At 41.6% G+C, this 18,725-nt stretch overlaps 2 protein-coding genes across 8 annotated transcripts in view; one reads left to right on the forward strand and one right to left on the reverse strand.

Annotated features, from left to right (window-relative positions):
* Positions 1 to 2,238, forward strand: part of USP16 (ubiquitin specific peptidase 16) — a 31,285-nt gene extending 29,047 nt beyond the window's left edge. For 5 of the 7 annotated variants that reach the window (XM_004371366.2, XM_023726664.1, XM_023726666.1 and 2 more), the window contains 2 exons: positions 1,343 to 1,499; positions 1,598 to 2,238. In XM_004371366.2, the coding sequence (XP_004371423.1) occupies positions 1,343 to 1,499; positions 1,598 to 1,722 (282 nt within the window). In that variant the 3' untranslated portion in view covers positions 1,723 to 2,238. Of the gene's footprint in view, positions 1 to 1,342; positions 1,500 to 1,597 lie in introns of those variants that run through there. The other 2 variants (XM_004371365.1, XR_002823171.1) reach the window with 2 other exon arrangements.
* Positions 2,239 to 3,089: 851 nt separating this feature from the next.
* On the reverse strand, positions 3,090 to 17,140 carry CCT8 (chaperonin containing TCP1 subunit 8). The gene is made up of 15 exons (XM_004371367.2): positions 16,858 to 17,140; positions 13,542 to 13,632; positions 12,909 to 12,988; positions 11,384 to 11,533; positions 10,746 to 10,926; positions 10,585 to 10,646; positions 9,559 to 9,696; positions 8,509 to 8,687; positions 7,655 to 7,721; positions 7,488 to 7,575; positions 7,288 to 7,403; positions 6,714 to 6,785; positions 6,471 to 6,635; positions 6,061 to 6,180; positions 3,090 to 3,306 (listed from the first exon to the last, which is right to left on the reverse strand). Exons 1-15 carry the CDS (start codon positions 16,915 to 16,917, stop codon positions 3,229 to 3,231), a joined length of 1,647 nt encoding a protein of 548 aa, XP_004371424.1. The 5' UTR covers positions 16,918 to 17,140; the 3' UTR covers positions 3,090 to 3,228.
* Positions 17,141 to 18,725: the final 1,585 nt, after the last annotated feature.

Here is an 18,725-nt window from a genome sequence, read left to right on the forward strand (position 1 = left end):
CTAGAAGATCGCAAGGTTACCAGTCTGCATGGTTACGTGACTAAAGATCGCAGGGTTACCAGTCTGCATGGTTATGTGATTGTCTCCTAGCAGCAACAGCTGTCTGGTCTGGGGTTGGAAATTCAGGGTGGGATTTTGTGTTGAATTGGGTGTGGTGACAAGGTTGGTGTTGGGTATAAGTAGTTATTTGTAAAAATGATGCATGTGGTCTCACTTCTCAAACTTTAAAGTGCTTATGAATTACCTGGGGATCTTGTTAAAATACAAACTCCGGTTCAGTGGGTCTAGGCTGGAGTCTGAGAGTCTGCATTTCTAGGACACTCTCAGGTGATGGCTGATGCTGCTGGTCCATGGACCACATTTCTAACACTGGGAAACCCTATGGGACGGTTCTCCTCCGTCATGTAAGGTTGCTGTCAGTCAGAATTGATTCAGCAGCAGTGGGTTTGGGTTTCTGGTGAAGTTAAAGATACAGAGTAAGAAAGATGAGAGGTGGAAGGACTGTGGACCAAAACCAGACAATTAGTAGATTTCAGAGGTCAGAGTTCTGAGCTATGACCAAGTCCAGAATCTAGTTCAGGCTGTGGCTGGCTAAAATGGAACGGCAGTGAAAATACCATGAGATTCATTGATACACCCTGAAATCCTCGAGGGAGCTGACAGGACTCGGTCGGGGTGGCAAAGTATCAAGTTCTTCAGTGAATTTGGGTGCTTAGGGACAGTACAGCTGAAGCACTGTGAACTCCGTCTGGGAGGGCTTTCTGTGGGAGAACATCATGGAGTAGTTGTCTGGAAGGGGCCCTGAGGAGCTCAGAGAACCCTAGTCCTTTCCCTAGCCCTGTGGCATGTGGGGGTCTTAGTGAGCAAGCAGCCTCCACTGTTGATGTCTGCAGGGAAGAATGTGCCCTTGAGACGGTGAATGTGCTGCTCACCAGCTTCCTAGAGAGCATTCGAAAACGTAAGGGTGCTTTTTGGTACAACCTAAATGCTACCTCTTCCTGTGGAAGGCGTATGTTTTTGGGCAGGGAGCAGGACGACGGTTAGGGATGTTAAGGTGTTTAGGAATTACGGTGGCAGTTTCAGTGGTTCAGTATCTGGGTAAAGAAACGGATCACAAATGGCCTTGGGTTTCTGTTCTTCGAGCAGAGAAATGGTATTGGTGACTCCAGTAAGAACCTACTGAGATACTAGTGACGAGACTTGAGAGGAGGGAAGGGGAAACAGCTAAGACTCCGGAATTATTCCTGTGTTCTCAGAGTCAATAGTTTGGAATCATCTTGTCAGCAAAATCTGTGTAATTGGGAGTAGAACTAACGTTTCTCAATTCTCTTTATTTTTAAAGAATGTCGCTGAAGAAAACACAAGGGTCCTCTATTCCTTATATGGAGTCGTAGAACACAGTGGCACTATGAGGTCTGGACATTACACTGCCTACGCCAAGGCAAGGCCTGCGAACAGTCATCTCTCTAACCTCGTTCTCCACGGTGATATTCCGCAAGGTAAGACGTCGTGGAAAATTCCGGCATCGTGACGAAACCAAACACTGAGGAACTTGAGTCTTCCCATTTGTGTTTAATTTTCCACTTCCTCTTGGCAGATTTTGACGCGGAATCCACTAAAGGGCAGTGGTTCCACATCAGTGATACACACGTGCAAGCTGTGCCCACAGCGAAAGTACTGAGCTCACAAGCATACCTCCTGTTCTACGAGAGAATACTCTAACAGTTTCAGAAAAGTGCTTTCTCCAAAAACACGGTTCTGGTTTTTATAATGGCTGTAATAATAAAAAAGTAAAGACTAATGGTAAATTATGTTCACTTAAAACTAAGTATATGCCAGAAGAAATCATGGTCTTTGAAATATTCAAGGCACAATGCCTACAAATTTACAATAGTTTTGTATTGTCATAGTGGTTTTTACCTGTTTACAAGTTTCTGGAAAGGAAATTCCTTAAATCCTGTGTTTAACATGTGTGGGCCGTGGGTCAAAACACATCAATAAACTGACTTACTCCAGAGACTTGTTTTATTACTTAGATTTTACGTTGTATTGACTCACCCTACCAGGTTAACTATTTTAAAAAACTGTTTCCAACCAGCTAATGAACCTTCAGCACAGGTGTGTCAGTCCCGGAAGCATGACGTGTGATGTGGGCAGGCAGTATGGGATCAGGAGACACGTGATCTAGTCCTTCCGATGCCGCGCAGTGCGGAAGCCGGACACAGGCCCAGCCTGCACTGCCTGTGCAGTGGCACTGAGCCCAGGTAGAAGCTCCTGGTACTGCCCGCACAGCCTCCCTCCTGGGGCTGTAAGTAACTGGGACAGGGTGCCCAGATGCCAGCCTTCCAGAAAAGCCCGTGTACTAATGTCTTTCATCGCTTCAGCTGCTTGCACATCAGAGAACCTTAAGGACAGCAGCACGTCTAACCTTCCGGTAAGGTTCTCCATTAGGATTTCTTTGCGATCCTAGTTAACCCTCTCCTCTCTGGGACAGTCCTAACACCTTGCTGAGTTAATCCAAGACCAGTCACCCATATTTACCTCCAAAATTCCTTTGAAAGACTATCAGAAACATAAGGTTTCAAACAGTGTGCTACTCAGGAATCTTACAATCAACACGTACGATAGTACATCTTACCAAGTCAGCATCATCTGACTGTTGACAGTTGTTTCTGCCTTTTCAACAATCCTTACTGATCTAAAGGAAAAACAGGCTCTACTTCATCAAACTGACCTGCGTAATTTTACACATCAGGAAGTGTATTTTCAGTTCTGTCACGAGCATTTCCTGTTACCTTCCTAGTAATCTAGCAACTTTCCCGTTAACCCAGACTACTCCTAGACTATCTGTAAGTCTGCCACTCAGCAGATCATTCACTGATGCTACAGTGTTAGCATTTCCAGACCTATAGTAAATCCAGAGTATTTCCAGAGTGAGAAAGACTCTGGAAATTTAATCCAGGGATCAGCAAACTTTTTATGTAAAAGGTTAGTTAAACACTTAATCCCATGCTTTCAAGCTGTCCCTAGATCATTAAACACTTACATGGAACAGACATTTAACAGTGGTCATCGGACAGTTGAGGCTCTGATAGTAACAACACATTTATTGTACCATCCAACTGAGAATATAAACACAAAGCGCTTAATTCAAGGAGAGTAAGAAACCCTTGGGCATTTCCTTGACGACTACAAACACGACCTTCACCTACAGTAAAATGAAGCTGTTCACTCGTTTTGGTCTTCATCCCAGTCTTTCTTTCCACTTGGAGGCTTGGGCCCACCGGCTGGTTTTGCCATGATGATCTACACAATAAAACAAAGTACGGTTATAAACTCAACCTCTAGAAAGAAGAGAAAGATCACATTTAAAATATTTTTTTTATCCTGATTCAAGAGAAAGCAATCATTTTAGTATCAGTACTCTTGTCATATGCCACATATGAAACACTGCAGTGGGAAGTTTGTTAGATTCCTCGTTAGAAATTAACCTGCAAACTTCAAGCACCATCGAGCTTCCTGCCTTCCTGGACAACAGCAGCAACAAAATCCACACATCAGTGAAGTGCATTCCAAGACGTACGCTTCAGTAGCTCAATTAAGTTGAATGTGAAAATACTGGCATGCATCACTTCTAGAAGTCAGTTTGGCACCTGATTTGCTCTTTATATATGTGGTATATCTTGCCAATCGTCTTTATCCCAATTTCCTTATGGTTTAGGAGTTTTAGGTCCACCTGCCAGTTTGGCCATTATAATCTAAAGCAGTTGGTACATAAATATATAAGTTCAACACTGACATTTTCTATTATCCGTTAAGGAAGGACCATTCAAGTGGCAGGGAAGTGTTCACAAACAAAAGCCCAAGCCTCTATTTAGTTCTTTGGTAACTTAGTGCTAACCTAGCATTTTCAAGGGATTTAAGTTGTGGTAGTAGCTTTCACCTCAAACTTGGTGGAAGCTAAATTAAACGAAATTAATTGACTTTCTTCACAGAACTTCTCTGAACCTCTAAGTAATGGGTACTCTAAATTTCCAAACTGGGATTATAATATTCGTTGCTTCCCAAGTTTGTATGACTAACAGATCTCCAATTCCACGTGACATCAGTGGGCCTGGCTTGTGTTTCAGGGAACACACGCTGAGACACCTTCAATATTCTCCACCCCTTTTCAGAAGCTCCTGGGATTAGGTGGCTACTACCAACGTAAACCTGAAATTCCTGGAGGAACATTTTACTGAGAATAAGTTCAGACTGAATCAAAGACAGTAATTTTAGAACATAAGTGTTTCTTGACTTTAAGTAGAACAGTAGTCCTTACGCTTTAGTGGGTATCATAACCACCTGGAGGGTGTACTGAAGCGCATGGCTAGGCCTCCCTCCACGTTTCTCATTCCATGGGTCTGGGTGGGGCTGAAAATTTTTAACAAGTTCTCAGGTAATAGTGATGCTGATGATTTGAGGACACTGAGAACCAGTGAAACAGACATTTTAGAAAAGATTAATCCAGCCCCTACATGTAACACTGCCCAATGTTTAAAGTCTGGTCTGCAAGTCTCCAGAGTGTATCTACCGCACAAAATTAGGTACAACCAGATTTTAAAGTAATGAAAGTTCATTATAATAATAAAGCTGTTTAATACAGTCACATGGCTTCTTCAGATACATACTTTGTGTATAGAGTGCAAAGATCAGGGGTACATATCAACAACTTCCCCCTTCTATAAAAATAAAGCACAGGTTTGCCACTTTGAACCAAAATTTAGATGTGCCTTTGTGACCAAGGGTTACAATTAGTGCCTTACTTGGGTAACTGACATTCAGACAGTTCCCCAGTGAAGGAACGTCCACTGTCAGAACTTCTGCTTACCTCATACTTCAGTCTATTTGGCTTTTCCTGTTCCCTTCTATTTTTGCTCCCCCTTTCTATTCTTAGCCACAAGTTTACTTCTATAACATTTCCTTACACTTCTATTAAAAACTCCAAAACACTGTTCTCTGCTGAAAACTTTTTTTGTAAATTACAAAACAGCTTTGCTGAGAAAATAGTTTAAATTATTCAGCATTATTCTACCACCACCTCTAAATACGAGACATTAGCAATAAAGAACCCCCCTACTAATAAAGGGCAGATGGACATCCAGCTTCTGCTCTCATTTCCAATGTAGAAACGGGACTCTGATTCCGTTTTGATCATTTCTGGTTATGAAGAAATCCTTCCTTACCCCGAGCTGAAATTTGTTGTAATTACCACCAATGTGATTATGCTTAGAATTAAGTCTAACATCTTTTCCAGTAACTTCCACCTAAGGCTTGCTTCTCCCAAGATTAATTAGTGCTTACTGATTTTACACATGCTCCCAGCAATTACAATTTTCTAATATTAAGTACATAAGTAAGTACATAATAAAACAGTTTAATAATTACTTTGAGAGTTTTGTGGAGAAATGAAATCTCATTAAGTTCACTAAAAAAAAACCTTTCTGGAAAATAATCAGGAATTCTAGTTCACCTCGAGATACGTAACAGTCTAGTTGTCCCCTCTCTGCCACATGTGCTCCAAAAAAAAAAAAGGGTAGAAATGCTGATACGAATACCTCTAAGATACTTCAGTACCTCAAGCCATAGTGTCATAGCAGAGAAAATTTTCAATGCCAAGGTCCTCTCCACAAATAAGCCGAGGCTTGTCTAGTCGGTGGTCTGCAGTGTCCACTTCGGGCCCTTATAATAATTCTTACGTATGCCCTGTTACTATTAATGCTTCTTCCTGATTATCTATACAAACGGCTCTAAGCTAAAACAAAAGCTGAAAAACTATGGGTCTAGATCAGATTTGTTCTACCCATTCCAATTTAAAGATATCAAAAGGCTTCCTTAACTGGAAAGACCATTTTAAATTAGTTAAAATACATTCAATACAATTTAAAGCTATAATTCTAACAGAAAGAAAAATTTTTTTTGTGGCACTTTAACAACTCTAAGATGTAACAGTGAGGAATACTCCTTTAAATAGAATTAGAACTAGCATCTTCTAGGATCAGAACCCTGTCTATCACTCACCTGATCGACTCTCAGCACAGTGACGGCAGCATTGGTTGCCAGCTTGATGGCCCAGTACTTGCCCAGGTAGGTATCTAAGACGCCAGCTTCCAACATGTCTTTCACAGCAGGGACTTCAGCCTGTCAACACGAAACCGTGTTTATACTCAATAAAAACATACAGCTCCTCAGAAACAGTACCAGCAAAGTAACCAAGCATAAGCACTACAGCAACACACTACCCCCAAGACAGAAAGAAAACTAGATTTTCTTACAACTTCTGTAAGCACTAATAATTAAGAAAATCATGTTCTTACAGATCAGAACACTGTTTCTCACTCAAATGTCTTGTAGTTAAAGACTACTGCCTCTGTTTTTAGACTGTGCACTCACAAAACAATTTAAGTTCACAGTTTTTTTTCCTCAAATACCTCAATATCTAATCCAGCGTTTTTACTTCCTTCTTGATGTACTGCGTAAAGTTTAGAAATTACTTCACTGGCCTTAACACCAGAATTTTCTGCCAGTGCCCGCGGAATAGCTTCAAATGCCTCAGCAAACTTCTTAATAGCGTACTGTTCAAGTCCAGGACATGTCTAAAATGAAAATGTGTGTGTTATTATATTTTATTCAAGCAATGGGAAAAAAGTTATTTAATTCAGAGAAAGCTGTACCTCTCCATATGATGTGATCTGTTTGGCCAACTCAATTTCTGTTGCTCCACCTCCAGGTACAAGACGTCTGTCCTAGAATAAACAGCAACACACAGTCACTAATAGGCGGTGTGTTAATTTCGCCAGCTTCCCTTAACTCTACCAGACTTCGTGTTCTTAATCAGGCATTGTTACTTGTTGTAATTACAGACTTTATAAGTGATCTAGGCAAACTCTCTTACTGTACAGTGTCTGATACGTGACAAGGGAAGCCCACACAAGACTACGGACGGCACTATACCTTATCTACGTTTCCACAGGTACAACACTATAGCGGTATGTTAGCAAGTGAAGGTTCATTATAATTGACAACAACCTTGAACTATGTCTGTTTAAAAAATAAAAAAAAACCTTGCTTTGTGATGTATCCCCTTTGCATAGTCCTTCTGGAAAGCTATCATACTCATCACCAATGGACACGAAAAACTGCTTTACTTTACACAGGCTGTTTACTTTGAAGATCTCATGGTGTTCAGGAGTCTGCCAATTATGTTTTTAAGGCCTTACAAATCACTAAATAATTGCTAGTACTGACCCTTGTGAGAACTTTGAAAGTATTAACACCATCATCGATTGCCCGTTCTATGTCATCCATGAGATTGTCGGTAGAGCCTCGAAGTACTATGGTGGAAATGGCCCCATCTTCCTTTTCTGTCGAAAAATTAAATATATTTGGGGATTAAGTAAAAAAAACATCTCACATTTGTCTAAACACATCTTACTATTACTACGTACCATGCTTAAAGACAACCACCTGTGTGTCTCCAACTTCTGAAAGATAAACACTGTGACAATGGCCCATTTCTTTGAGGACAGGTGGAGTCTGGGGGAAAAAAAGACCATTGTAATAAAAATAATCCAAGCACGTTTAACTACCTTTTAATGTTTTCCAAAATACATACCAATCTAGGAAGAGCTGTAGCACCAACTGTTTTACACAGTCTTCTGAGATCCCATTTTGAGTTCAGTCTTTAAAAAAAAAAAAAAAAAAAAATTTTTACTAGAGTTTTAATTCCACCAGACGGCACAGTAAAACATGGGTTACACAGGAAACTGCACTGGCCCCAAGTCACTTTCCTTGACCACGTATGTTCCAGCCCAGAACATGATGTCCGCGTTGCACTGTGCACCAAGGGAGAGAGGCCAGCCTGCCAGCACTGCCACATCCTAAGGCTGCGTTGTAAGCTTTTATGTTTTCCCAGAACTGGGAGAGTTGAAGTCACCTTAGGATGTCAATCTATACTTCTAAAACACCAAGGAAGCCCCTGGAGAACTCAAGACTATACAAAAAACGTTTGCTTCACTTGGTGCCATCGCGTGTAGAAGAGATTTGTTTACTTTGCAGATTAGAGCTAGTGCGGGGGATGGTGACAGAGGCAGGAATGGGTCAACAAGTTGTTCAGTGTGCCCCATCAATGTGTTTATGGACTAAAGTGTGCTCCTGACCCCACAATCTAGCACCAGGGCTTGATCTGGTCTCTTAAACAAGTTATTTCTTTTGCTTGGAATGCTTTTCCCTCTTCCTCTTTAACTGACACACATCTATCTGTTGATTGATGCTCCGGGCTCTCAGCTTAAATGTACGTTTCATCAGAGACATTTCCTGTTCCCCTGGATTAGGTTAAGCCCCTCTGCTATTTCACCTGATACCTTATACTTTTCCTCCCCTAAAAGTCTTCACAGTTGGCTGAGTTGTTGAACCACCACCAAATAACCATTTATAATGCCAGCTTAACAGAACACAGCTTTTTCTTACCTCACCAACATGATACTGTATTTGTTTGCATAATGAAGAGCCATGTCTGCCACTTTGCCACCTGTTACTATGACATTGGCACCAGTATCAGCAATAGCTTTGACTTGTGCATCCATGAGATTTTCTTCTCCCTTACTAAAATTCATCAATTCTTCAGCTGTCTTTATCAATACTGTTCCCTGCAAAACAAGCAAGCAAGCACCCTCTTTAAACTATTTCAATACTCTGGTGTTCAAGTCACAGGTAACATTTTACTAAGGAAATAATTTAAAAAATTGAGAGAAAATAAGATAAAACTATATTTTGATGAAAAAAATACAAAATCTACATGGAATTAATAGAAGCCCAGCTTGCTAGTAGCCCTTCCCCCTCAAAACCAAATGCCCTCTGGTGAGAAAGCTGGAGGAGGACCGTTACATTAGCTATGCTGGGCAGCTGTCTAGGGAGTCTCTCTCTGGACAAAGGTCAATTCATGTCACCAAAACAACAAATTGTTACTCTCAAACTTTAAAGTCTGTGGACGAAATGCCAAACACCTTCTCTCTTCCATGAAAAAAAAATTAAGCCAACCACTTGCATTTCAAGAATTCTAGAGAAATCAAAAGTGACTGTAACCATAAACTTCAAACTTTTCAACATAAGCTTCAAAAGACTTGTCAACTTTAAATTCTATTAGCGTAATTTTGTTTCAGACTCTAGAGCATTGTTAAGTAATACTTTTCCTGAAGAGCACAGTGCGGGCACTCCCATTCTCTGCAGTGAGCGCTTCAGCTTGCTTAATGGACAAGCACTACTTAAAGCCAAGGTCTGTACATTACTATATAAATAATATTGCCACCGTATTTTTTCAAGTTTAGTATTTTTGTGAACTTAGAAATTCAAAGAATATAAACCAGATTTTAAAAAGATATGACCTGGCAGTTTTCAGTAATTATACAATATTCACTGGAAAAGAACAAACTCTACCTCAAAATTTTAGGATCATAAAACAATCTGGAAAGGACAATCTCAAATTGTGACGTTTAATTTTAAAGTTTTGAGTCTACATACCTTAGTTTCTGTTATCATGCCATCAAAAGGACACGAGTATACTACTATTTTTGCATCTTTGACAGACGTTACATCACCTTCCGTTTCCTTCTTGAAAACCATGCCATGCAACACGGATGAGGAATAGACGCCAGAGCCCTGCAGAGCAAACACCAAAATCATCCATCGGTGAGCTCATAAAAATGGTATTAGGGCTAAGTTACGATTCTGCAGTACCAAAAGCATCCTTTTCTAAAATCAACTCCATACCAAGGCAGTGCCTCTGGGGGAGAAGCACAGCATTTACACTCTGTTCGAGGCAAGGAACCACCACGGAATGGTCAACTGTTAGGGAGGGAGGCCCTCAGTGCACTCAGAACCAGAGGTCGAGAACAGTCGCTCTCAGCTGTTCACTCCCTCACTCCCCAAGTACATACTTGGTTGCAATGTACCAGGCACGACAGTACACGCTGGTGTTGGTGTACGTGTGTGTACAGTATACGCGTGTGTATATGTAACCTGGCACTCCATATACACACATACGTATATATACGTATCACATGCACTTCACACAGCCCAAACCCAACTACGTTCACAATTAGAATGCTAATGTGCACATATTCCACGTATATATTTTACTGTATCAAGCGGTTTCATCAAAAATATACCCTATCTCAATACTAACACCCTAGTGTGAAGTGTATCATACAGCCAACAGGACGATCTTCATCCCATTCCAGATTGCTTTCTAAGTCAGGAATACCAAAAGAATTAACGTTTTGTTTATGCACCGTTTTCAATCTGTCCGCCGTCACGGAGAAATGATGACTTCACAATATTATGATAGTATGTCAATACTCTTTCAAATTTAAAAGGCAGTGGCATTACCACCTAGAAATACCAAACACTATAAACTGACGCACCTTTCCAAAGGCAGTTAAGTCCTCAGCGTCCAAAACATGAGAGAACAACTAGGTCAGATAACACAAATACTCTTGCAAAGAACGACGACTTATCTAGGTAACGTTACCAATTTTCTCAACTTACCAGAATTTTACAAACTCTGATGTTATCAACATTGAAATGGCCGGAATCAGGAAAAATAGACACTGTTAAGAAAAGGAAACATATCAAAAGGGATCTTGGGATGAGAGAGAAAACAAAGACATTGTCATCGGCGACCCTTGCATTCTCTGCCGCTGACTTACCACACGCCTGAGCGATAAGCTTGGCCAGAAAGCCCTCACTGCCATACTGTTTGCTCATGACGGAGGTGTGCAGAAGAGATGACACTTCGTCAACATCCCGGAGGTTTTTTGCAGAACAACAGACCAAATCAGGAAGAATCTCAAGGGCTTTCCTACAGCCTATTTCATAACCTTCTATGACCTGAAATGTAAAGAAGAAAAACTGGATAGAGGAACTGCTCTTCTTCAAGAGAAACGGGTATTTTCACTATAAAACAATAAAGAAGCACCCCCCCCCCACCAAAAAACCCACCCGTGTGGCAGAACCTACGAGTTGAGCGTGGAGGCTCTGCCGATAGCTCTGGTGACAGCTCAAATTTGAGTCCCAACTCCACTACTTACTAACTACAAGATCTTGGGTAGGGTGTTTTTATGTAAGCTTCCAGCTCACTTTGTGTCATACAAAACAGGGTTTATTTTAATAGGCCTCACGCATAGGGCTCTTGGGAGGATAAAATAATAAATGTCAAATATGTGTACTACCATGCCTGGCAAGAGTAAACACAATATTAGCTATTACTATGATGATAATTTGTATTTAAATTTAAGGCAGTAGGTACATGTCGGCAAAAGTTAAATAGTTACAGAGAAACGCTCACCTCTGAAACCGAAAGGCCAATCCTCAGAAGCTCTTCAGCTAATTCCAGAAGAGCGCCAGCCAACACCAGAACAAAGTTGGTGCCGTCTCCAACCTCCTGTTCTTGCATATGAGAGGCCATTACAATCATTTTTGCAGCAGGATGTTGTACCTGGTAGAAGAGGTTTGAATTTAAACATCAAGCTGAAACATTTTATCTTTAAAGCAGTACAAAACCATTCATTTCCATTTCTTCTTAAACCAAGACTTTTATTTCCTTGGGGGCCCAGCAACTCCATTTGATCCCACTGCTATACGCTTACTTATAGCGCGAGCACAAGAAAAAACTGCAATTCTCTCTGGGCCTAGCCACACAAATGCATCACTATGAATGTAAATAACTTCCCAGTGTACCTCTTCTGATGGTCAGTCATCTTTACGGAAGGTTCCGTACCTCATTATGTGTTCATCAAAATAAAAACCAAAATAGCTCCAACCACTAAATCTAGACATAAAAAAAAAAAAAAAAAAAAGGCTCTGGAAACAGACATTGCTTTTCTTCTCATGGGCCTCAATCTTTATCTGACTGTGTGTATGTTCTTTTTGTAACGGACATCACTCATAACTTTAAAGAAAAAAAGTATAAAATTTTTCTTAAAAAACAAACCTAAAAAGTCAGTACTATGGTTAATATGAATACAGTATGCCCGTTACATCACCACTGTGTATAAAATCAACATTCCCCAAGTCCCATCACAAAGTATGTGTTAAGGTTTGGTCTATATCTTTAAGAGTATGTTGCTATTTAAGAGATTAGAGAAATGTGAATGTGTTTATAGTTTCATTTAAAATACAAGATAAACTTCTGGTGGCTTAAGGGCTAAGCTTACAAAAAACTCCCTGAGGTTGAACTATAATCCTTCAGCGACAGACCGACTGAAAAAGGAATGGCTGTGTTAGGGCGTGCCAGACCTTCTCGCTAACGCTGACGGCAGTACCCATCCTAGAGACTCTGTCACATCAGAACTGAAGCTCAGGGAAGCAAAATCCCATCACCTGTTTTATTTTCAGAGTCAAACAAACGGTTGTTCAAAACAGCTGTTTTAAGGACCAGCTATTCTACATTATGGAATAATTCACGTCAGTGTCAATCTATGAGACAACAGAACCAGTTACATCTGATTATTAACATATATACTTGTATCACAACTGATCGCTTCATAAACTAATAACTTGATACTTTTTTTAGTGCCTAAAATGTTAAACCTAAAGAGAACTCTTTACAATTAAGAAAGCCTGGATAAATTTTAAGTTGTAAAAAATCAGCTATACAGTAAAACCTGTGAAAGCCAGAACCCGTGTAAGACGGAAACCCGTTAAGAGAAAATGGTTAAGACTGCCCGTCAAAGGAGGAAAACTTGAGAGACCCAAAAAAACAAGGCCGTCCCGGCTCTCACAGGTTTCAACGTAGTCCCTATTATCTAATCTGAAATAAAAGTGATTTCTTCTTCTGGGTGACAATATACTTAATGTTTGATGTTACTTACTTCTAGCTCTCTTAGAATAGTTGCTGCATCATTTGTTACAAACAGCTTCTCCAGGTGGTTGATAACCATTTTGTTCATTCCTCAAAAGAATAGTTAAAAAAAAAAAAAAAAAAAAAAAAACGATTATTATTCAAGTTCTTCCACAAATACCCAAGAAAACCTAGTCAAGAACTATAAAATGTATTCACACTTTAAAATGGGGGGATGACAAATCTTATCACATTTTTGCTGACTTCACTTTTTTTAAAAAACAAGTATCTTCTGCTTTCAACAATACTGCAAAGTCCTGGAGAGCAGAACTTTGCCTTATAATACTTTATGTATCTTCCATTTGCAACATGCTTAGCATGAAGCAAGTGCTCAATAAATAGAACTATAATAATGCATAAAAGACCAACACAGCCACTTAGAAGTATATTTATTCTATAAATCTATATCAATTAAACTCAGTTGGTGGGAGGGGGCAAGATGGAGAAATTTTCTTCTTTAAAGTACGTCGCTTTAGTTAAAAGAAATGTTGAGTTTGTCACAATGAACAGTAGGCACTACCTTAATGATGAAAATGCTATGATTTTTCTATTCTCTCAATGGGATAAAAAGTCCCATTTTGACTCCAGTGCATTTAGAAATTACCATTTGGTCCATATGCTGTCCGAGTGGTTTGGGCAAGCTCCTTGCAAGCCTGAATGTTCCTGTAGACAGCCTCTTCTAATCCTGAAAAATGCTGTAAAACACTTCGGATTAGACAGGACAGTGACACACAAGAATTTTCAAAGACAATAGATGTCTTTGCATATTTTGCTTATAATAAAGAGGTAGTCTATAGGTTAGGAATTTGGCACATGGGGTTCAGAGTGTGACTGCCTGGCTACAAATCTTAATTTTCCAGTTAACTGACTACCTGACCGCAGACAATTCCTGACACTTTTTTATCTGTAAAATGAGGGCAACAGTGTCTACTTCACAGGACTGTTGAGACAATCAAACAGACTTATGTATGTAAAGCACAGTGCTTGGTATTCACAAGTGAGCCATAAATTTGCTTACTAGTTGAATGAATAAAGCATGACATTTTTAGGGACCACTGGTGTCTACCTATACATCAAAACATAAAGCCTACATACATTTTTTTTAATGCAGAAAGGCAGTGTGGGGAAGAGTGCCAGACTGATCAGAGAAAGTGTTTCAGGTAAAACACCTTTTCAGAGTTTATCTGTATTTTCTAACTAAAAGCTAAAATGTGGTATGGACATTTTTCTTATTGTGTTAACAGCCTAGGTTTTACGGCCAGCACTTAGGTGTTCAGTGGGAATTCCCACTTAAAAAGTAAACGAAACTAAGTATCTGCCCCCAAATACTTAGGGACTAAAGCACACAGATTTCTGAATGGTATTTTGATTACAACACAATTCCTACGCGTACATATTGAAAAACTGATGAAATGCTCAGAATACTAAAATTCTCCAATTTTACACCGGACTCTTTTTTACAGCTGGAATTAATTTGGGGCCTCAGGCTTCACGAGCTTCTTGCACACGTGAGCATTTTTCTAGAGCTGCGCTGTCCAATACAGCAGCCATGAGTCACAGTGGCTATTTAAAATAAATTCAGTTCCTCAGTTGTACTAGTCACAGTGCAAGTGCTCAGTAATCACATCTGGATAGTGGCTATCATATTGGTGCAGACACACAACATTTCCATCATCACAGAAAGTTCTGGGCTGAACTGTTCTAGAAGATAAGGCATCGCTTTAAAAATATTCACAAAAGCAGCTGTGATTCAAAACAGCGTAAGGACGCCTTTAGAAGTTTTTTCAGTCAAACGAGCTGGACTCCTGTAGAGTGGTATTTAGTCTGATTTCCTGGCTTCCACTCTTGCTCCTTGCCCCCACCCTCATTCTGGGAAACAAACTGTTTTTTTTTTTTTTTAAATCAGAATTCAGACCCCACCACTCCTGTACTTAAGACCCTTCTATGGTTTCCCATCACTCTTAGAATGAAACCTAAATCCCTCTTCAGGGCTACAAGGTCCAACATGGTCTCACCCCTGCATATGAAAACCTGTTGTCCTTGAATCGATCCAGACTCATGGTGACCCAGTCTTTTCTGGCTATTCTGGTATATTTAATTTCCCAGGTGAACTTATTCCTCCCCAAATCCTGCTGCTTCTTAACGTTCTTAAAAGTCCTGTTTTTGAAAGTTGAAATGATAGACCCTGTAGGACAGAGTAGAACCGCCCCATAGAGTTTCCAAGGCTGTAAATCTTTACAGAAGCTGATGGTCACGTTCTTCCATGGAGTGACTGGTGGGTTCAAACTGCCGACCTTTCTGTTAGCAGCTGAGTGCTTAACCACCACGCCACGAGGGCTCCATGCCCCTGCCTACGGCTCCTCTAAATTCATCTCTTCTCATTCGTGTCTTCCCTTGGTAAGCTTCAGCCCCATCATCCTTCTTCCTGTTCTTTTAACAGGTCAAATTCATTTCATCCTCAGGGTCTCTGTACTTGAACACTTCCACCTGATCCTGGCTGGTCCATCCTGTCAACTCCGCACTAAGCTAAGCGTTCATCTCGTTTGTTTTATTTACCCCGACCCTTTTATTTTTCAGGGAGGCAGTTTTTTTTAACTTCCTGTCATTCTCTACTATGTTACTATTTGTCTTTTTCAGGCCACTACTTGAAATGCTCTTCCTTGTTGATTTGATTATTATTTCTTCCTCAAAAGAAACTGTAGGACAGCTGAGACTTCTGTCTTTCATCCTGCAAGTCTCTATTTACTGAATGATCATCTCACATACAGCGATCTGCAGAAAACTACTACCATCTGAATGACATTTAAATAACACTTTGTGATACAGAACAATTTTCCAAATCCATATTAATGAAAAGTCTTCATCCTGATTTTTTTTTTTTAGGGGAGCAGCCACTGCCCATTTCAGCAAAGATGCTTCCCCAACATTTACATTATACACTAACATTACTACACCCAAGTTATCCCCAAAGTGCATCCTGCAAGCACTACGAACCCAGCTTTCTGAAAGTGTGAGTGTCCTCTCTACCTCCCAGAAAACCTTAAATTCAACCACACTGATCTATTTCTTTCATTAAGCACAGAAAATCTGGGGAAGGAGTACCAGAACACCACTGTTTGAATGTTCAACACCTGACCATTAAACAAAATGATTTTATTGGGGTCAGTGTCACTTATCTTGGGGGTTACACAGTTAAGTCAAATGGTTAGAACTGGAAAAGTACCGTCTGCTGGTCCAATCTCCTCAATTTAAAGATGAGGAACGAAGACCTAACGGGCTAAGTTCTACCCCAACCCAGGTCACAGAAGTTGGCACCAGACCCCACATGGATTGCACGCAGTATCTCTTCTACTCTAACACCTGCTTCTGCGAGTTAAAAACGCAATGCGGGAGCCCTCCGTTTCTCATTTGGAAGGAGTCGACCAAGAATTGGTCCTTGCTTCTACGCTCCCCTTGTTACATCTCCCTCCCCTTGGCCCTTCCCATCCCATAACCTCAAACACTACACCAAGAGCTGTGCAAAAATTCACCTCGCAGACCCAAAGCAGTTCTCATCCTCACGATACCCTCTAAAGGTGGGGAACCTAATCAGCCCCATTTGACGGATGAAGGAACCGTGCACGAAGAGCTTTGCGCTCGCCCAGCTAGGAAGTAAACGCAAATCCTGCGGCCTCGACCCTCGCCCGCCGCCTCTGCCCCTCCGCCCACCTGGCCTTCCCGGGGCCGGGAAGAAACTGAAATGCCCGCGGGCCTCGGCGGCCGAGCCCCGTACTGAGCACTCCTCCTTTTCTGGAATCTTCTCCTTCCCCGCCCGCGGCGCCGGGGGACCGCGTCCGGCCCGTTAGGAGGCCCTTCTGACAAGCGGCGACCGCAGCCCCACGCTGACTCCCCCACCTGACCCCCCATCCTCCATCTCTTACTTTCGCTCCTTCCTTGAGCATCTGGGCAAAGCCCGGAGCCTTGGGGACGTGAAGCGCCATGGCCAGGCTGCACACAGACGCTCACGCGCTCTCTCGGCAGCTCCTAGAGGAAGCGAGGGGCGCGAACAGCCTTCTGGGAGCGCTGCGTGCCGCGGCCTCACGCTCCCACTGGCTCCAGCTGCGCACGCCCTTCCCTCTAATTTAGTCCTCAGCCGCCAGGAATGAAGCCTCGCGAGAACGAGGGCAGCTCCCGCAGCCAGAACTGAGCAGACGATCTTCGATCACGTCGATCAATCGGGCTAGTCGCTGGCCGCGCCTTCCGGTCAACACATGCGCAAGAAGCCTAGGCCGTTTGAGTCTGAGGCTGAGGGTTTTTTCTCGCAATCGAGTGTTGGCGCGGGGAGGTTGTTTTTTTTGTGGTTTCTGACCTGGAAACCACCACTCCTGGGCTTAATATCCCAGACCCAGCCACCAACATCAGGGCAGGTATGCCTCTTCTTTCCAAGGGAGAGCACCCGTCCTCATAAAAACATATATATATGTATACATATGTACACACACACAGTGGAGCGTCGCCTGTGTGCTGGGCATTGTCGGAAGTGCTGGGGACGTGACGGTGAAGATTAAAATCATTAATGAAGACAGCAACGTATCAAGGACTCATATGTTCCAGGCTCTGTTATTTGCTTTATGTATAATATCTTAGTTAACGGCCAGTCTTAACGAGTTAATGATTATCTCCATTTTATAGAAGGGGAAACTGAAGTTCACACGTGGTAAATAATTTCCCCAAGACCGCAAAGCTAGGAAATGTTAAAGCCAAGGTTCCTACCCAGATAGATTTAAAAACAAAATGCACGTTCTTAACCGGTATCTATATTCCCTTTTTCTGCTTCTTCCGGGAAATAGAAATCCCCTTTGTTGTTTTTGTTAGTTGCCCTCAAGATGGCTCTGACTCATGACGACCCACTTTATAACAGGACGAAACATTGCCTGGTATTGCACCGTCTTTAGGGTGGTGTGTTTGAGTCTGTTGCTAGCGGCCACTGTGTATTTTCAGTGCCTTCTAACTAAGGAGTCCTGGTGGCAAAAACAAAGTGTTGGACTGCTAACCCAGTGGTTCTGAGGGAGAAAAGACCTGGCAATCTGCTTCTGTAAAAATTGTGTTACCGCAATAACGCGGAATGGAGCCGCCTGCCGCAATAGCCAATTCTGAGACGGGTGAGGTGAGCAGCAAGAGGTTTATTATATATTGATATATAGGAGACAGAGGGGAATAGATTCCTCAAAAAAACCTGTATGTATAGGAGACAGAGGGGAATAGATTCCTCCCACTGGAGATCGGCTGAAGGCTTTTATAGGGGACGGGATTGTGGGTTTAAAAGTTTGTGTTAGTTCCCCCTTGAGGTGGTCATGTCTCAGATGAGTTAATCTTTTACTGGTATTCTTGGGGGTTATCTAGTGACATCCTGGTTTTCTTGTCACAAGATGAGTGCTTTGTTCGGTTTTTCTTCCCTAGATCATTATCGCTTGTTTTCCACCCTCCAAGGAGGAACATCGGTTAATCTTAAACCTTTTGTAGACAATGTGGCGGTCAGCAATGGGGAGTCATAATAGTGAGCTGGGCCTAATCAGCTTCTTCCAATTGCAGCTGAGAATACCCTATAGGGCAGTTCTGCTCTCACAGTTCTACTGTGAGTGGAAATTGACTCAATGGCCCAACAACCAACCGAAGGAGTTCATTTTCCAGCATTACATTAGACAATAATCTGTTATGATCCACAGTATCTTCATTGGTTAATTTTTAGATCACTAGGCCTTTCTTCCTAGTCTGTCTTAGTCCGGAAGCTCTGCTGAAATCTATCCAC

Source organism: Trichechus manatus, unplaced genomic scaffold (assembly GCF_000243295.1).
Source record: "Trichechus manatus latirostris isolate Lorelei unplaced genomic scaffold, TriManLat1.0 scaffold00012, whole genome shotgun sequence".
Taxonomy (NCBI): Eukaryota; Metazoa; Chordata; class Mammalia; order Sirenia; family Trichechidae; genus Trichechus; species Trichechus manatus.